The 13,921-nt window shown below is 30.9% G+C and overlaps 1 protein-coding gene across 1 annotated transcript; it reads left to right on the plus strand.

Moving 5' to 3' along the window:
* The first annotated feature begins 10,916 nt into the window (after positions 1-10,916).
* Positions 10,917-13,530, plus strand: LOC102621886 (probable WRKY transcription factor 75). Its single transcript, XM_006484091.4, has 2 exons — positions 10,917-11,441; positions 13,113-13,530. The coding sequence occupies exons 1-2, from the start codon at positions 11,035-11,037 to the stop codon at positions 13,288-13,290; spliced, it is 585 nt and encodes a 194-aa protein (XP_006484154.1). The 5' UTR covers positions 10,917-11,034; the 3' UTR covers positions 13,291-13,530.
* The last annotated feature ends 391 nt before the right edge of the window (positions 13,531-13,921 follow it).

Genomic DNA, 13,921 nt, shown 5'->3' on the forward strand with positions numbered 1-13,921 from the left:
ATCTTTTGTTTCCGTTACTATCGCGTGCAAGGTACGTCGAATTGGTTTTTTTGGCGGGGTAAATTTTCTTTCTTCTTTTTTTTGCTAAAAAAGTAAAAATTATGATTGGTTAAATTGGTGTTATTACGAAACAGATTTCTATTTTGGCGTACGAGGCCAATTATTAATTAAAATATTTTTTTATAAAAAGAAAATTGAAATATCGAGAAAAACCTTGTCGATAAATTATTTCAAGCGTTTCTCATCGTGTAAGAAATCCATTTTCTTTTTATAAAAACGCTCAGATGTTCTTGTTTTCTTTTAAACAAATAAAAAACATAATAATAACTATAATAATTTTTTTTTTGAAAACCCATACAAATAAGTGACTGGTTAATATAATTTATCTAATAGTTATAAGTATTTATTTAATTATAAAAACTCTTTTAAAATTTTTGTGGTTTTTTTATTTTATTTTGATTAGAACTTTTAAAAATTAAGTAAGTTATTTTGCATTTGTTAACAAAAAAATTCAAATTTTTGATTTTTGGAAGTAGAGGTCTTTTAAAACTTCAATTGTCTAAAATTTCATTATTTCAAACTGTAACTTTAAAAACTTGTCTATTAAAATAATTTTATAAATTTAAAAAAATGTTGTCATTAACAACTATTAGGAAAAAATCTATTAGTAAAACCCTTCCTTGGATAAGTTCTATTTGAAAGATAATGTTATATAGAATCTTCATCGGTGCAAATGTCCACATAAGTTTGTATTTTAAAAAAAAAAATTACATATTTTTAGATCACATGCAAATTTATATTGAGGCGGTGAGATTGACTAATAAATATGAAGTAGGTTAATAGAACTTACCTTCTTTAATATAACAAAATAATTAATTTAAAATAAAAAATTAGTGGGTGGGCCTTGACCAGACCCTTTTACTATAGCTATCTTGAGATCAAGTAGTTAAGTGCAACACCTATAAACAAAAATAAAATCAGAAGTTACTTGTATGCACTAAATAATTTTTAGCTATAAAAATATTGGCCATAATGCTATATTTTTCTTCTTCTTTTTTTTAAAGTCGACTATTGATTATTAAATTGAGTAATAATAATAAAATGTATAAACTAATAAATGGAAGAGAATTCAAATCGACTTTAAAATCTAGGTTTGACTCTAACCAATGACGAGATATTATAGTTTCAAGTTAGGGTTATTCAAGCAACAAAGCTCTACAAATAACCAATCACATTAGGAATTTTTGGGAAATTTATGATTGCTTCAACAGTTGAAACTATTCAGAAAATTATTAGACAATTATATAATAATAGCATATGTGTTTCTTTTCTCTTCTCGAGGCAATCCCGATTAAAAGGATACCATTAATATTAGAGATTTTAATATTTGAGTCATATTTCAATATCATGTATCTTTTATTTATTGGATGACGGATTTTGTAAATTGTAAAATTACTTAAAAACCATGTAATGAATGAATTTCACATCAATCAAAACTCAAAATGAAACTTAAATATTAAAATAAATAGCTCCAAAGATGAGGCATTAGCACATGACATCGAATCATGATTCTTCAAAATGATTATAAAACCCAAAAGAGGGTTTGGGTTTGAAGAGAGGTTCAGAATTCAGAAATCAGACAATTGCAACAAAGACCATTGGGTCGTGTCCGGAAACAGCTGGGCCTCCTTAACGGAGCCCATATTCGGAAACATTCGAACAGAAAAGATTAGTGACGTGTGTCACGTAGTTTATGGCGTGATTTTGAGTAAAGCAAAATTTCGATTAAACTAACCAGGAAACTAGGTTAATTAAACTTACCAGAAAACTATGTTGCATAGAAAATTTGTTCCTTCACGGAATTTAAAAAGGTGAATAAATAATATCCGCGTATAAAAAGTAAAATAAGTGACAGGACGTGATTAAAAATAAAAATTCAGGGCAACGAGGCCGATGTTATAAACATCCAGATTAAGTTGAAATTTAGTCACCCATCAATGCTTAGTCAGTTCACTGGAAAATACTAACAGCCAACAAGCTCGAGCTTTAGGCCTTAGCAGCATTACTAGATTTTTTTTTTTTTTTTCTGATGATTTTTACGCATTGATTTTGATAGGAAAGGTGGAGTTCATGGCCATATGGTCAGCCTAATAATTGAATTGACACTGCTGTGCTGCTTGGGTCTAGTGCTGTTACATTAATATACTTTGCAGCTAATTCAGCTAAGCTCTCGTTCACTTGAATTAATTGTCAGCTGTCATTTCGCCACGTTGATTCCCTTCACTCTCATTCCATAAATTTCTATTCACCGAATATTAACCAAAATCACAATCCACGTGCCTTGACGGCGGCATCAAAAGTTTTCATTATCAAAGGCATGCAAAATGCTTTAAACCTCAAACAACAAAAATTACCTCTCGAGAGTCAAGATGTTGTATCTTTTTCTTTCCATGCCGCGACCAAAAGCATTTTGGCTCCGGACGTTACATTTCACTAAACTTTTAGTAGTTATATTTTTTTTTGAATTTTTGGTTACGAGTTACGTTTTTCTCGTGCTTATAATTTAAGCCGCGTAACGAAAAAACTAAAATTATAATACATTGTTTAGTCAAGTATATAACTAAAAATTTTATAATTGTAACAAAAAATTTGGTAAGATGTAAACGTCTGTTGGAAGTAAATTATAAAGAAACGTAAATTGACCAACAAAGTGTTGACTCCACTGGCAATAGAGTCTCATTAAGTGATTTGATTGAGTTTGCTCCCCAGTTCGAGTAGCATGGAAGTCGCATTTGTTGGAAGAACTCGTGCCTCTTGGTTCGAGTGGGAATTTTTAGTTTGAATTGTGGTACATACTTAAAGGTGCCTCTTACAGTTGGTGTCCTCCCCAGAATACCTCGTGGTTAAGGGAAAAAAAAAAAAAAAAAACAAACAAAAACGTAAACTCAAGTTTGGCAATATTAGTCAAAGTACACCAAACGATTATAACCAGAATTAGGTGTCTTTCTTTTCACCTTTCTTCTGTCAAGCTTTATGTGTGCAAGATTTTTACTCTTGTCCTCAAAATAATAATAATAATAATAATAACCCGGAGCTTTTGTCTGGATAAATAATTGATAACTATAATTATACAAAAATCCTAATGCAGAATTAATATTAATTAACGAATGTGGGTTCCATGTTTGCGGCAATAAAAGTGAGAGCTGCATAACGCAGAAACTTCAGGAAATTTGAACGAATGATTTATAATTAGAACAGGATGACACCACGGAAATATTCAACTCTTGACCGCTTAATTAACCAATATTATCGATTGCTACAGATAGTATATAACGTGTTCTATTTGCATTATTAAATTTGACTGCCTCGGCTTGAATATTATTCTTAAGAGATCTGAAATTTCCATCTTCCAAGAAAAAGATTTTGTACCGATATTTTAATTACGATTTCAGTACGAACACATTGCTAAATAATATTTCTTTTACTAAATGGAGGGGTTTCGAGCTTAGTTAATTATGCAACGCATTATCTTCATTGGCCATTTATTTATTTATTTGTGAATATTAATTATCTTAATTGGAGATCGAATCAGCAGAAATATTAAAACTCAATTGCATGCATACACGCGGCTGCGTGTAATTAACATTATTATTTTTGCTACCCCCCCCCCCCCCCTTTAAAAACAAATTTGTAATAATTAGGAAGTTTGAATTTTATGCGTGACAAGATGATGTCAAACATCAGAGATCGTCACTGGCTACGTAAAAACACGTGAGCCATGGCTCCGGATGACGATGGATGTAATGTATGTGAAGAAGAAAATGCTCTTTCACCAATCTTTTCATGTAATTTCAACATCAATCTAAACCAAAAATTCAAAACATCCCCATTTGATATTTGACAATTTTTGCTCCTTTTTTCATTTTTCAGATGTAAGCAAGGGATCACGGAGATTGATTCACTGAGTGTAGCAATCCACCAGTATCTGTAAAGTCGATGACTCGAAATAAACGAAATTATCAAATAGCTTCCGTAAATATTGAAATCATGGTGCGTTTACTTTATGAAATGAAAATGGATTGAGAATGAGAATTGGTTGGAATGGAAATGAGGAATGAAAATGAGATTTCAATGTTTACTTGGTAAAAATAAATAGTAATATTATTGTTATTAAATTTTATTAACTTTATTATTTTAGTTATTATTAATTATTGTTAATATTATTTTTATTAATATTATCATTATTAACATTTATTATTATTAAATTTTATTAACTTTATTATTTTAGTTATTATTAATTATTTTTAATATAATTTTTATTAATATTATCATTATTAACATTTATTATTATTATTAAATTTTATTAACTTTATTATTTTAGTTATTATTAATTATTGTTATTATTATTTTTATTAATATTAACATTTATTATTACTATTAAATTTTATTGACTTTATTATTTTAGTTACTATTAATTATTGTTATTTTTATTTTTATTAATATTATCATTATTAACATTTATTACTGTTATTTTAATTAATATCATTTTTATAATAATATTTATATATGTATCTAGATAATGAAAATTACATTATTATTATTATTATTAAATTTTATTAACTTTATTATTTTAGTTATTATTAATTATTGTTATTATTATTTTTATTAATAATAATAATAATAACAACAATAATGATAATATTGTTAATAATGATAAATTAATTATTTTTATTAATTATTACTTTTATCATTATTTTTATTGTTAATAATGATAATATTAATTAAAATAATTAAAATAATAAAGTTAATAAAATTTAATAATTATTATAATTATAATAATAATTATTATTATTATTATTAATGACATTTAAAATAATAAAATTAATTGTGATTTGAATGATGGTAATTTGGGAAATATGAAAAAATTAAAGGGATACAAAAGTAAATATATATTACATTCTCATTCCCTCATTTTCATTCCCAACCCCTCATGGGAATGAAATTCCTATACCTTATTCCTAAATTATGTGGGACCCACATATTTTATTCTCATTCTCAAATTACATTTTGCCAAATAAATATGAGTTTCATTCTCATTCCTCATTCCATGAAGTAAACACACCATCATGTCACATTTCTCTATTACCGGCCAATTTATATATATCGCTCTTGTAATTAAGAATAGGCAGACCCCCATTGATGTTATCATTGTTTAGCAGTCCATTGAATTGAACTGATGAATTCAGGGCTGTAGCACGTTAAATTTGACTCCTGAAATTATAGATTTGTTCTGATCAAATAATTTGCCATACAGCGTGCGGGTGCGTAGGTTTGTTTTTTTTATCTTAAAGCAGCATGTGCTTTGGACCAAGGGAATATCTAGACATGAACGTTGCAATGTAGATCATTTAATTTATTTGGCGACAATTTGAACAAAAAATGACAAACAAATTAACGAGCTTTGAATCCTCTTTTGTCTACGTATGCTCGAATGTTCCTTTCAACCTCCCTTGGAAATTTTAATGGATACACTCCATACGTAAAAGAATTGCCGATGTTGTGTCTTTAGTCAATTCAAAGGAGAAATTAATTAATAATAGGGGCGGGGAGCAGCCCCATATTAATTGTCTTTCACTGCGTGTATTGATGAATAATCCATTGATTCAGCATAGAAAGTAAATGGTTATATGATACCGTGACGGAGACGCTCTTATGTAAAACCAAACCAAGCCAAACCAACAGGAGAAAGAAAGAATCAGAGAATTTTTTTCTTTTTTTCTTTTAAATTGATCATTAATTCAATTGCCATTGTCATCATCAGTGTTGAACTTGAAAGAAATGAGGGTGTTTTGTTTGGTTTGTGATAATCTTAAGATAATTGCGTCATTGTCATCATCAGTGTTGAACTTGAAAGAAATGAGGGTGTTTTGTTTGGTTTGTGATAATCTTAAGATAATTGCGTCTTTTACTTTCAAAAGTTGTATTAAAATTCTAAATTTGTACCAACTTATTAGTATTAGTATCGTCGTTGTTCTACTTCTTGTCAAATCACCGCCAATGACACAATGGTAAAAAAAAATAGCTCATCGAGTTCATATTAATTATCTTTTACTGTGTATATTGATGAATAACTCATTAATTCAGCATAGAAATTAAATGGTTATATGATAACGTGATGGAGACGCTCTTACATAAAACTCAATAAGTAATCAATAAAAGTATTATCGTTTAAGAAGTTATTGAAAATATTACTACACATACTTTAATCAGTTTTAAAATTTATTTCAAAAAACTTCTTAGTCTCTTAAAAAAAAGCTCACGGACTTAAATCATATAAAAATAACTAACTCGGAAATTGAGGATTACAGATCTCAAACTTTTATGAAAAATATATGGTGAAAATTTCACTACCCATCTCACACGTAGCTGATTTGAATGTTAGCTTTCTATCTAGTATATTTATGGACGGAGTTGAAACTTTAAAGCCCAAATTGCACCCTATTTGGAAACATTTCTCTTCAATTCCGTTCACCATTGGCTTAGGGGGGATGACCAAACATTTTTCTTCTAGCTTTATATAGCACACACATCACCATCTAGGGCGTTGCATTATTAGTTTATATTTGATGCAATATTAAGTTCTTAAATAACATAATAAATTATTAATTTAAATAGATATAAATTTTCGGTAAATTTGACGAAAGCACAATTAATTAATTTTTCGTACACTTTTGAAAGTGAGACATACATATATTTTTTTTGGTCTGAACCACGAGGTGGTTCTGAGTGGGCCCCAACTGTGGGGCACTTTTAAGCTCGTACCACAACCCAGACTAATCTCCGCTCGCACCGGGTCGGCCCGTAAGGGGTAAAGTGCTGGCCAAAGTGGTGACTCCATACGAGAGCGGGGCTTGAACCCCTGACCTCTTTTAAAGAGTGAGAGTGTCGAATCACTCACACCAACCAACTTTGATTTGAGACATACAAATATAACTCCTGATGTTTCCACAATTTACTGACAAATACTCTTTGACGTTAAGACTCTAAAAATAATTTATTGAATTAGAGATTTACACTTATTAGTGCCCGTGTTCATCGTTTATTAAGACCACTAACTGTACTGTTGAAACCCCACTCTTCAACTAATTAATTAAACTACCCACCCATATTTTGATAGATAATGTCTGAGTTTTTATTGGCCAAGAAATGAAAGTTGGAAGTTAGGCCACCGTGGTTGAATAAACTAGAATTTTTGTCTTTAATGCAAAAGATTCTTAATTTTTTACTTATATTTATAATGAGAAATCTATTAAAATAATTCTAAATCAATTCCATTGAAATGCAGTAAAGATTTTTATACTCGCAAATTCTTAAAAAATATATATATATCTACTCTACACATTAGTGTCACACCACTGCTGGGACTCAAATGGGTTCATCAATGGACTATGAGCCTGTTGGCCGAAAGATTCTTAACTTAGGTAAATATATATTGGACGTTGCCAATAAAACTTTAGGAGTTACTTGTCATCACCAAGAGAAAAAGAATAAATAAATAAATATGTGGAGAAAAAATAAAAACTTTCGTTATAAAAAAATAGAGGAATCATCATAATATAAATTTATAAGGTACTTCAAATATTTTATTTACTTTTCGTTTATTATTTAGTTTGGGGACCTTACATAAATATGTCAATTTGATCTTTTAACATAAAACTAAGAAATTAAAGTTCGAAAATTCTCCGTCATAACAATTTTTAAGAAATAATATATTTAATTTAAAAAAAACATATTTTACAATATAACGGGGACACTATAACTGTAGATTGAGAGTTAAAATCGTTTATATTTGTTTGATCATCTACCATAGAAACAACATAGATCAAATATTGAATATTTCTCATCAGACTAATCTTCAAAGGCCAATTTATTTACTCTATATTAGTATATATGTTTTAAATAATAATATTTTTTCTTTTTTTCTTTTTTTGTCAGATGAAATTTGTTTAGGTGCACTACGGTACGTGTGGTATGATTTCATTAGTGGATAGTGGATACGTGTTGTGAGCCCATAGCTCCAGCAATGAAATGGGACGGCGTGCGCTGAATCAGACCTCCTTCGTTATATGGTTTAGACAGTTTCACGCCACCAAGTGCTAGCGACCAATCATAAATTGGAGTGAGATGGTACCAATAGTGTAAAAATTTGTCACATTATCACTGGCCTGACCCTAAACTTATTGCGGACACCAACCTAGTTCTGCTGACCTAGCTGGCTGCCTACCTACCCACACACAAGTCACAAACAACAGAAGAAAAAAATTGTAATGTAAGGAATTTGAATTTTCTATGGTCAGTTTGCAATAATATTTTGGTAGGTTTTAGGTTTCCAAATAATAATTTAGGGAAAATATCCACCGTCCACCTATTTTTTACACCTTTTTTAAAAATACACAATTCTTTCATTTTTTGGCTGGAATCCACCTAAAGTTACATTTTTTTTCACTTTTCCACTTCCGTTTGGAATCCGTTAAGCAAACTAACGGAAACTTAAAAAAATGACCATTTTACCCCCAAAACGAAAATTACAATTTCACCCTAAAAAATGCCAAAAATAATAAGATTTAATGATGAATATCATTATTGGTACGTTAATGAAGTACAAAAAAATCTTAACTACTAGAGATTATAACTCAATGAATAATAAAATTTTACTTATCTTAAATTCAATTTATGGTTTGTGAGATTGGGCTATTTTTAATACTACTGTTATAATTTAGCATTCTAATTACTGACATATTTTTAAAAAAACCTGTATTTGATGGTTGTGGAATTAATTTCTTTACTGACCGATGGGGAAAATTATTAGATTTAATCTAATTATTTTTTATAATTTTTAAGGTGAAATTATAATTTTCGTTTTGGGGGTAAAATGGTTATTTTTTTAAATTTCCGTTAGTTTTCTTAACGGATTCCAAACGGAAGTGGAAAAGTGAAAAAAAATGAAACTTTAGGCGGATTCCAGCCAAAAAATGAAGGAATTGTGTATTTTTTAAAAAGGTGTAAAAAACGGGTGGACGGTGGATATTTTCCCAATAATTTATTAGCAGTTAGCAAGTTTACCATTTTCCCTTGTCAATTGCATACTTTTATCTCTACTTCTAGTGCATTTGGAAAAAAAAGGTATCACAGGCTGCGCGGCTTGACTTGCCGAACCAAAATTTTCAAACTAAAGAATTAATATATTCAAACCCACGTGTAGATAATCGTGCTTTCCTCTATACATATAATATTTTTGCATGTAGTCAAATTGAATGGACTACCAATAGTTCCATTACTTGTAAACTTTTTCCACATCCATTGAATTTCCTTTAATTTGGCTCTAGTTACGTGGAATCCATATCTGATACAGAGAAAAAGAGAACAAGAAAAAAATTTGGAAAGATGTGCGTCCACACTCCACATCACACCACGCACCTAATGCTTCGTGCACTTCTAATGCTAAAGTAGTGAAGTTTGTGTTTGGTTTGTTCATCGTGTAAATTCTGTTCGATCTTATCATTTAATTCGTTTTAAACTTTATCGTATAAATTCTGTTTGATCTTATCTTCTAATTTATCTTAAATTTTATCTCGATTTCTCTAGTAAATAGTACAATTTCCTTCACAAATAAATTTTATTTTTAATATCATGTAAATTCTGTTTGATCTTATCTTTTAATTCATCTTAAATTTTATCTCGATTTCTCTAGTAAATAATACAATTTCCTTCCCAAATAAATTTTATATTTAATATCTTTGATCGGCTCTTGTCTTTTAGTGCATTTGTCTCTTTCAGACTCCTTAGTCTAACTAATAAATTTAATAAATATGGTAATGAAATAAATCGATTCTCATCTCTCACTTCGTTTATGTATTTTAAAACTTTTATCTTTATTTATCGTGTAAATTTAAATTATTGAGTGAAGCGATTTTTCTAACACTTACCGTTTTATGTAGTAGTTAACATGTTAAAATTAATTTTTTCAATAATTAAAATAACTAGATGGATTTTGCAAGTGAATTGAACCACCGCCGAGGAAAAGAGTATATACGTTACGTGTGGATTGTATTTGATCTCACCATGGGTCGAATAGTAAGAAGTACAGCAATAATTTTGAGAACACATGTTCTGACCAGGAAATTGGGATTGTGAATTTTGACCAGTACGTAGCCTCGTGACGCGTAAGGCTGCTTCAGATTAAATTGTTTTCGCATGTACAAAAATGTAAACATGGCTCATGTGTCCTCCTCGCGAGAATCACAAGTTTTCAAATTAAAACCGTGATCCCTATTTTGAACGGACAATAAATTTAAAATTTTTGATGTTGATAATTAAATTAATTTTATTTATTTATTTATAACTAAGCTAATTTCTTTTAACTAAATTTAAGAAATAAAGAAAGACTTGGGAGAGAATGCCAATCCATTTGGTCAAATTTTGAATCCCTGATTTTTAAGATTTTATGAGAAATGGATATAGTTTTTCATCCATAACAAATAGGTCCCCAGCGAGATAACCGACCATGGAATTTGTGTTCTTTCAATTTTGTTTATTTTAATTACAAACTCATTTTGCTTTTACTAATTGAGCATTAAGCAATGGTAAATAATAAAATAATGACAAATTTTTTTATTTTTTAAGTAAAATTTGAAAAAAATTGATTGGTTCACTCATCGTAATTTTGTCATGATTGCGATCCTTTTTAATTTTTTTCTTACCAATTACAAGGGATATAAAATTTACGTGCCGTTTACGACACCAAACACAGAAGATAAAGAAGCTGCCGAGTGCTTAGCGATGGCCCCTTCCTACAAGCTTAGCTTAGCCATCAGGGCCGCCTTGGTGTTTTAAAATTCAATTAAATCGCACCTTTATAACCCACAATAAATCTCATAGGTAATAGTCGAATCTGCCCACCATATATATCTCTCCCTCCCTCCCTCCCTCTCTCTCTCTCTCTCTCTATCTATCTAGATAAAGTCTCAAATCAAAATGGAGAATTACCAAACATATTTTCCAACAGCGGCGGCGGCGGCAGCGGCAGCTTGCTCATCTTCAGCGTCATTAGATAGAATGAATAATAGTAATAGTAATGCCGAGTTCCAAGGCTACAACGACCACAAGCCAAGTGGGTTCTTGGGATTATTGTCGGGGATGGAAGTTAATCCGGCAGCGGCAAGCTTGAATGGGGACGGCAACATTAATTCTGAGAATAAAAGCTTTACTAATAATATAGGGTCTGAAAACGGAGAGAAAATGGGAAAGATTAAAAAGGGAGAGAAGAAGGTGAGAAAGCCAAGATATGCTTTTCAAACACGAAGCCAAGTTGATATACTTGATGATGGCTATAGATGGCGAAAGTATGGCCAAAAAGCTGTTAAAAACAACAAGTTTCCAAGGTATGTTAAATGTTCCTTCTCTACCTTTACATCTTATTTTCTTTTGTTTTTCTGCTGCCTGTTTTTATGCATATATATTACAAAAAAATGTACTTTTTAAGAAACTGGATAATTCGGATAAAAAGTAAGGCAAAGTTGATCGAGATGGAGATTAATTATTTGTACTAGCGGAATTGGTTTATTTTTGTTTTCAAACTTGCTAGCGGTTTGAATACGCAACTACTGAATTTAAATTACCACATGATCGATGAACTGATGATCGGATCGTCAAAACTTTTACAGCAATCTGATGATGACGACGATCAGTTTCTTTCCACTGTTTAGTTTTAGAGCTCGTAATTAGTAGTGTAGTCATTTCATAATCACAAGGTCTACGTAAGTTTCATAATATACACTGAGGCATCTGTTAAGTGTATATATATATGATCCCGTAAGTGTTTCTTCAGTTAATTTACAGCCCTATGCTAGAGTACTCTTGTATAATCATTTTCTCCTGTGTATGGAGAAAAGAATTTGTACATATACCCATCCATGCAGGCAAGGCATTATTATTAGAGAAACTGCGTATTAATTATCAAACAAAGCATATATCTTAAAAAAAAAAAATGTTTAGCTACAGCAAAGCTGCTAAATGACTGTCTAGTAATTAGACGCTATAGCTTTGCTTTGGAAGCGTAATTGTCTAACACACACAGTTGTTTTGTTCAAAAGATCTATATTACCCTAATATTAATTGCTTCTGACAATGCAACACCAGATATTGAATATACATTCCATTTTCGGTTCCTTTTGGTTGCCCACTTTTAAGGTTAGTCTTTCTCATCGTTACTGTCAATTTCCAAAGAGCTTTTGACCACTAGGATTAGTTGTAGGACAAATATATCAAATCATCTTTTGCGACCGTACACCGGATCCCATTAGAACTCCGCAGTTAAGTGTGCTTGGACGAGAGCAGTATTAAGATGGGTGATCTCTTGGGAAGTTCTCGTGTTGCCCCCCTCTTTTTAAAAATACCAACAAAGTGTTGGCTCCACTGACAATAAAGTCTCCTTAAGTGGCTTGATTGTGTTTGCTCCCCAGTTCGAGTCGTAGGGAAGTCGCATTTGTTGGGAGAACCTGTGCCTCCCGGTTCGAGCGGAGACTTCTAGTCTGAGTTGTGGTACGGGTACCTCCCACAGTTGGGACCTCTTCAGAATATCTCGCGGTTAAAATAAAAAAAAAAAAAATCTTTTGCTTTTGGGTGTCTCTAGGTTGCATGATGAGCCTTACCTCCCTCAAGAATATGATAATAAAGCTGAAGATAGCACCGTCTCATGGCGTTATTAACGTGCAGATAGTCATCATCTGTTCTAGAAAAGATGACGAATGATCTTAATTTGCAATAAAAATTAACAAATCCCTGAATATTCTACTCAAATTGAAGCAGCTAGCTAACAGATACTAGAAGTTGAAGTGCATATGAGATAAGAGAGAGATGAGATATATTATTGTTGAAGTCAACATCAAGAACTGACATTGGTGACATCTTAGAAATTACTTAGCATCAAAGAACTCGGCCGCAGTTATTCACTGTATATAAAATCAGCAGGCCCCCTCTCTTCTAGATAACTTATAAGTTGATGAGTTTCAATTGATTAATTTAACCATCTACCTATTTTTTGTTATTTGCAGAAGCTACTACCGATGCACGCATCAAGGCTGCAATGTGAAGAAGCAAGTTCAACGACTAACCAAAGATGAAGGAGTTGTGGTGACAACTTACGAAGGAATGCATTCGCATCCCATCGAGAGATCAACTGATAACTTCGAACACATCTTGAACCAGATGCAAATCTACACTTCTTATTAATTCACTCCTCAACTAGCAAGCAGCAGTAAAGGGCTAGATACTTCTTAATACGTTGTAAATTATCTAGCATCCATAAACTTGAACCCTCGAAATAAAATTTCCAGAGCACTGGGCAGGATACTTCTCTAGTATAATTTGAACACATGTTGTATTTTTATGGCAATGCCTTTTAGTTTGTTGTACTGTGTGCAGTCATTAGAATTTAGAAACAGAACTTGCCTGCATTGGTGATTTGGTTCATTATTTTGTTCTCTTTTTATTCGATTTTTTTTTTTTTTAATCTACTTCAGTTTCTAGGCCATTGTGATTTAACTATTATCTATCAAACATTTGCATAAGATGCGTGATTAATTAATATAAACAGTTGAGTATGTATTCTGATAGGAAAATAGCGATTTGTACTAACTAAACGAAGACAAAAAACTCCTCATATCACAGAATCAAAAAGGCCAATTCTCTTCATTGCACTGATTTTGTCCTTGCTGTCATTTCTCATTTCTGACATTGAGTGTAATAGTGAATGAGTTTTTTGATCAAATAACTTCAGATGAATCTGAATTCACAAAAATGACTAGAAAGTTTGAAATTGAAAATTTCAAGTTAATGGTAGGTGAAATATTTGAATTATTAG

Source organism: Citrus sinensis, chromosome 4, assembly GCF_022201045.2.
Source record: "Citrus sinensis cultivar Valencia sweet orange chromosome 4, DVS_A1.0, whole genome shotgun sequence".
Classification (NCBI taxonomy): domain Eukaryota; kingdom Viridiplantae; phylum Streptophyta; class Magnoliopsida; order Sapindales; family Rutaceae; genus Citrus; species Citrus sinensis.

Excerpts from the sequence above, each read along its gene's own strand:
- LOC102621886 (XM_006484091.4), top strand. The coding sequence starts at position 11,035 with ATGGAGAATTACCAAACATATTTTCCAACAGCGGCGGCGGCGGCAGCG. Across the intron at positions 11,442-13,112 it reads AAAAACAACAAGTTTCCAAG|AAGCTACTACCGATGCACGC; the intron begins GTATGTTAAATG and ends TGTTATTTGCAG.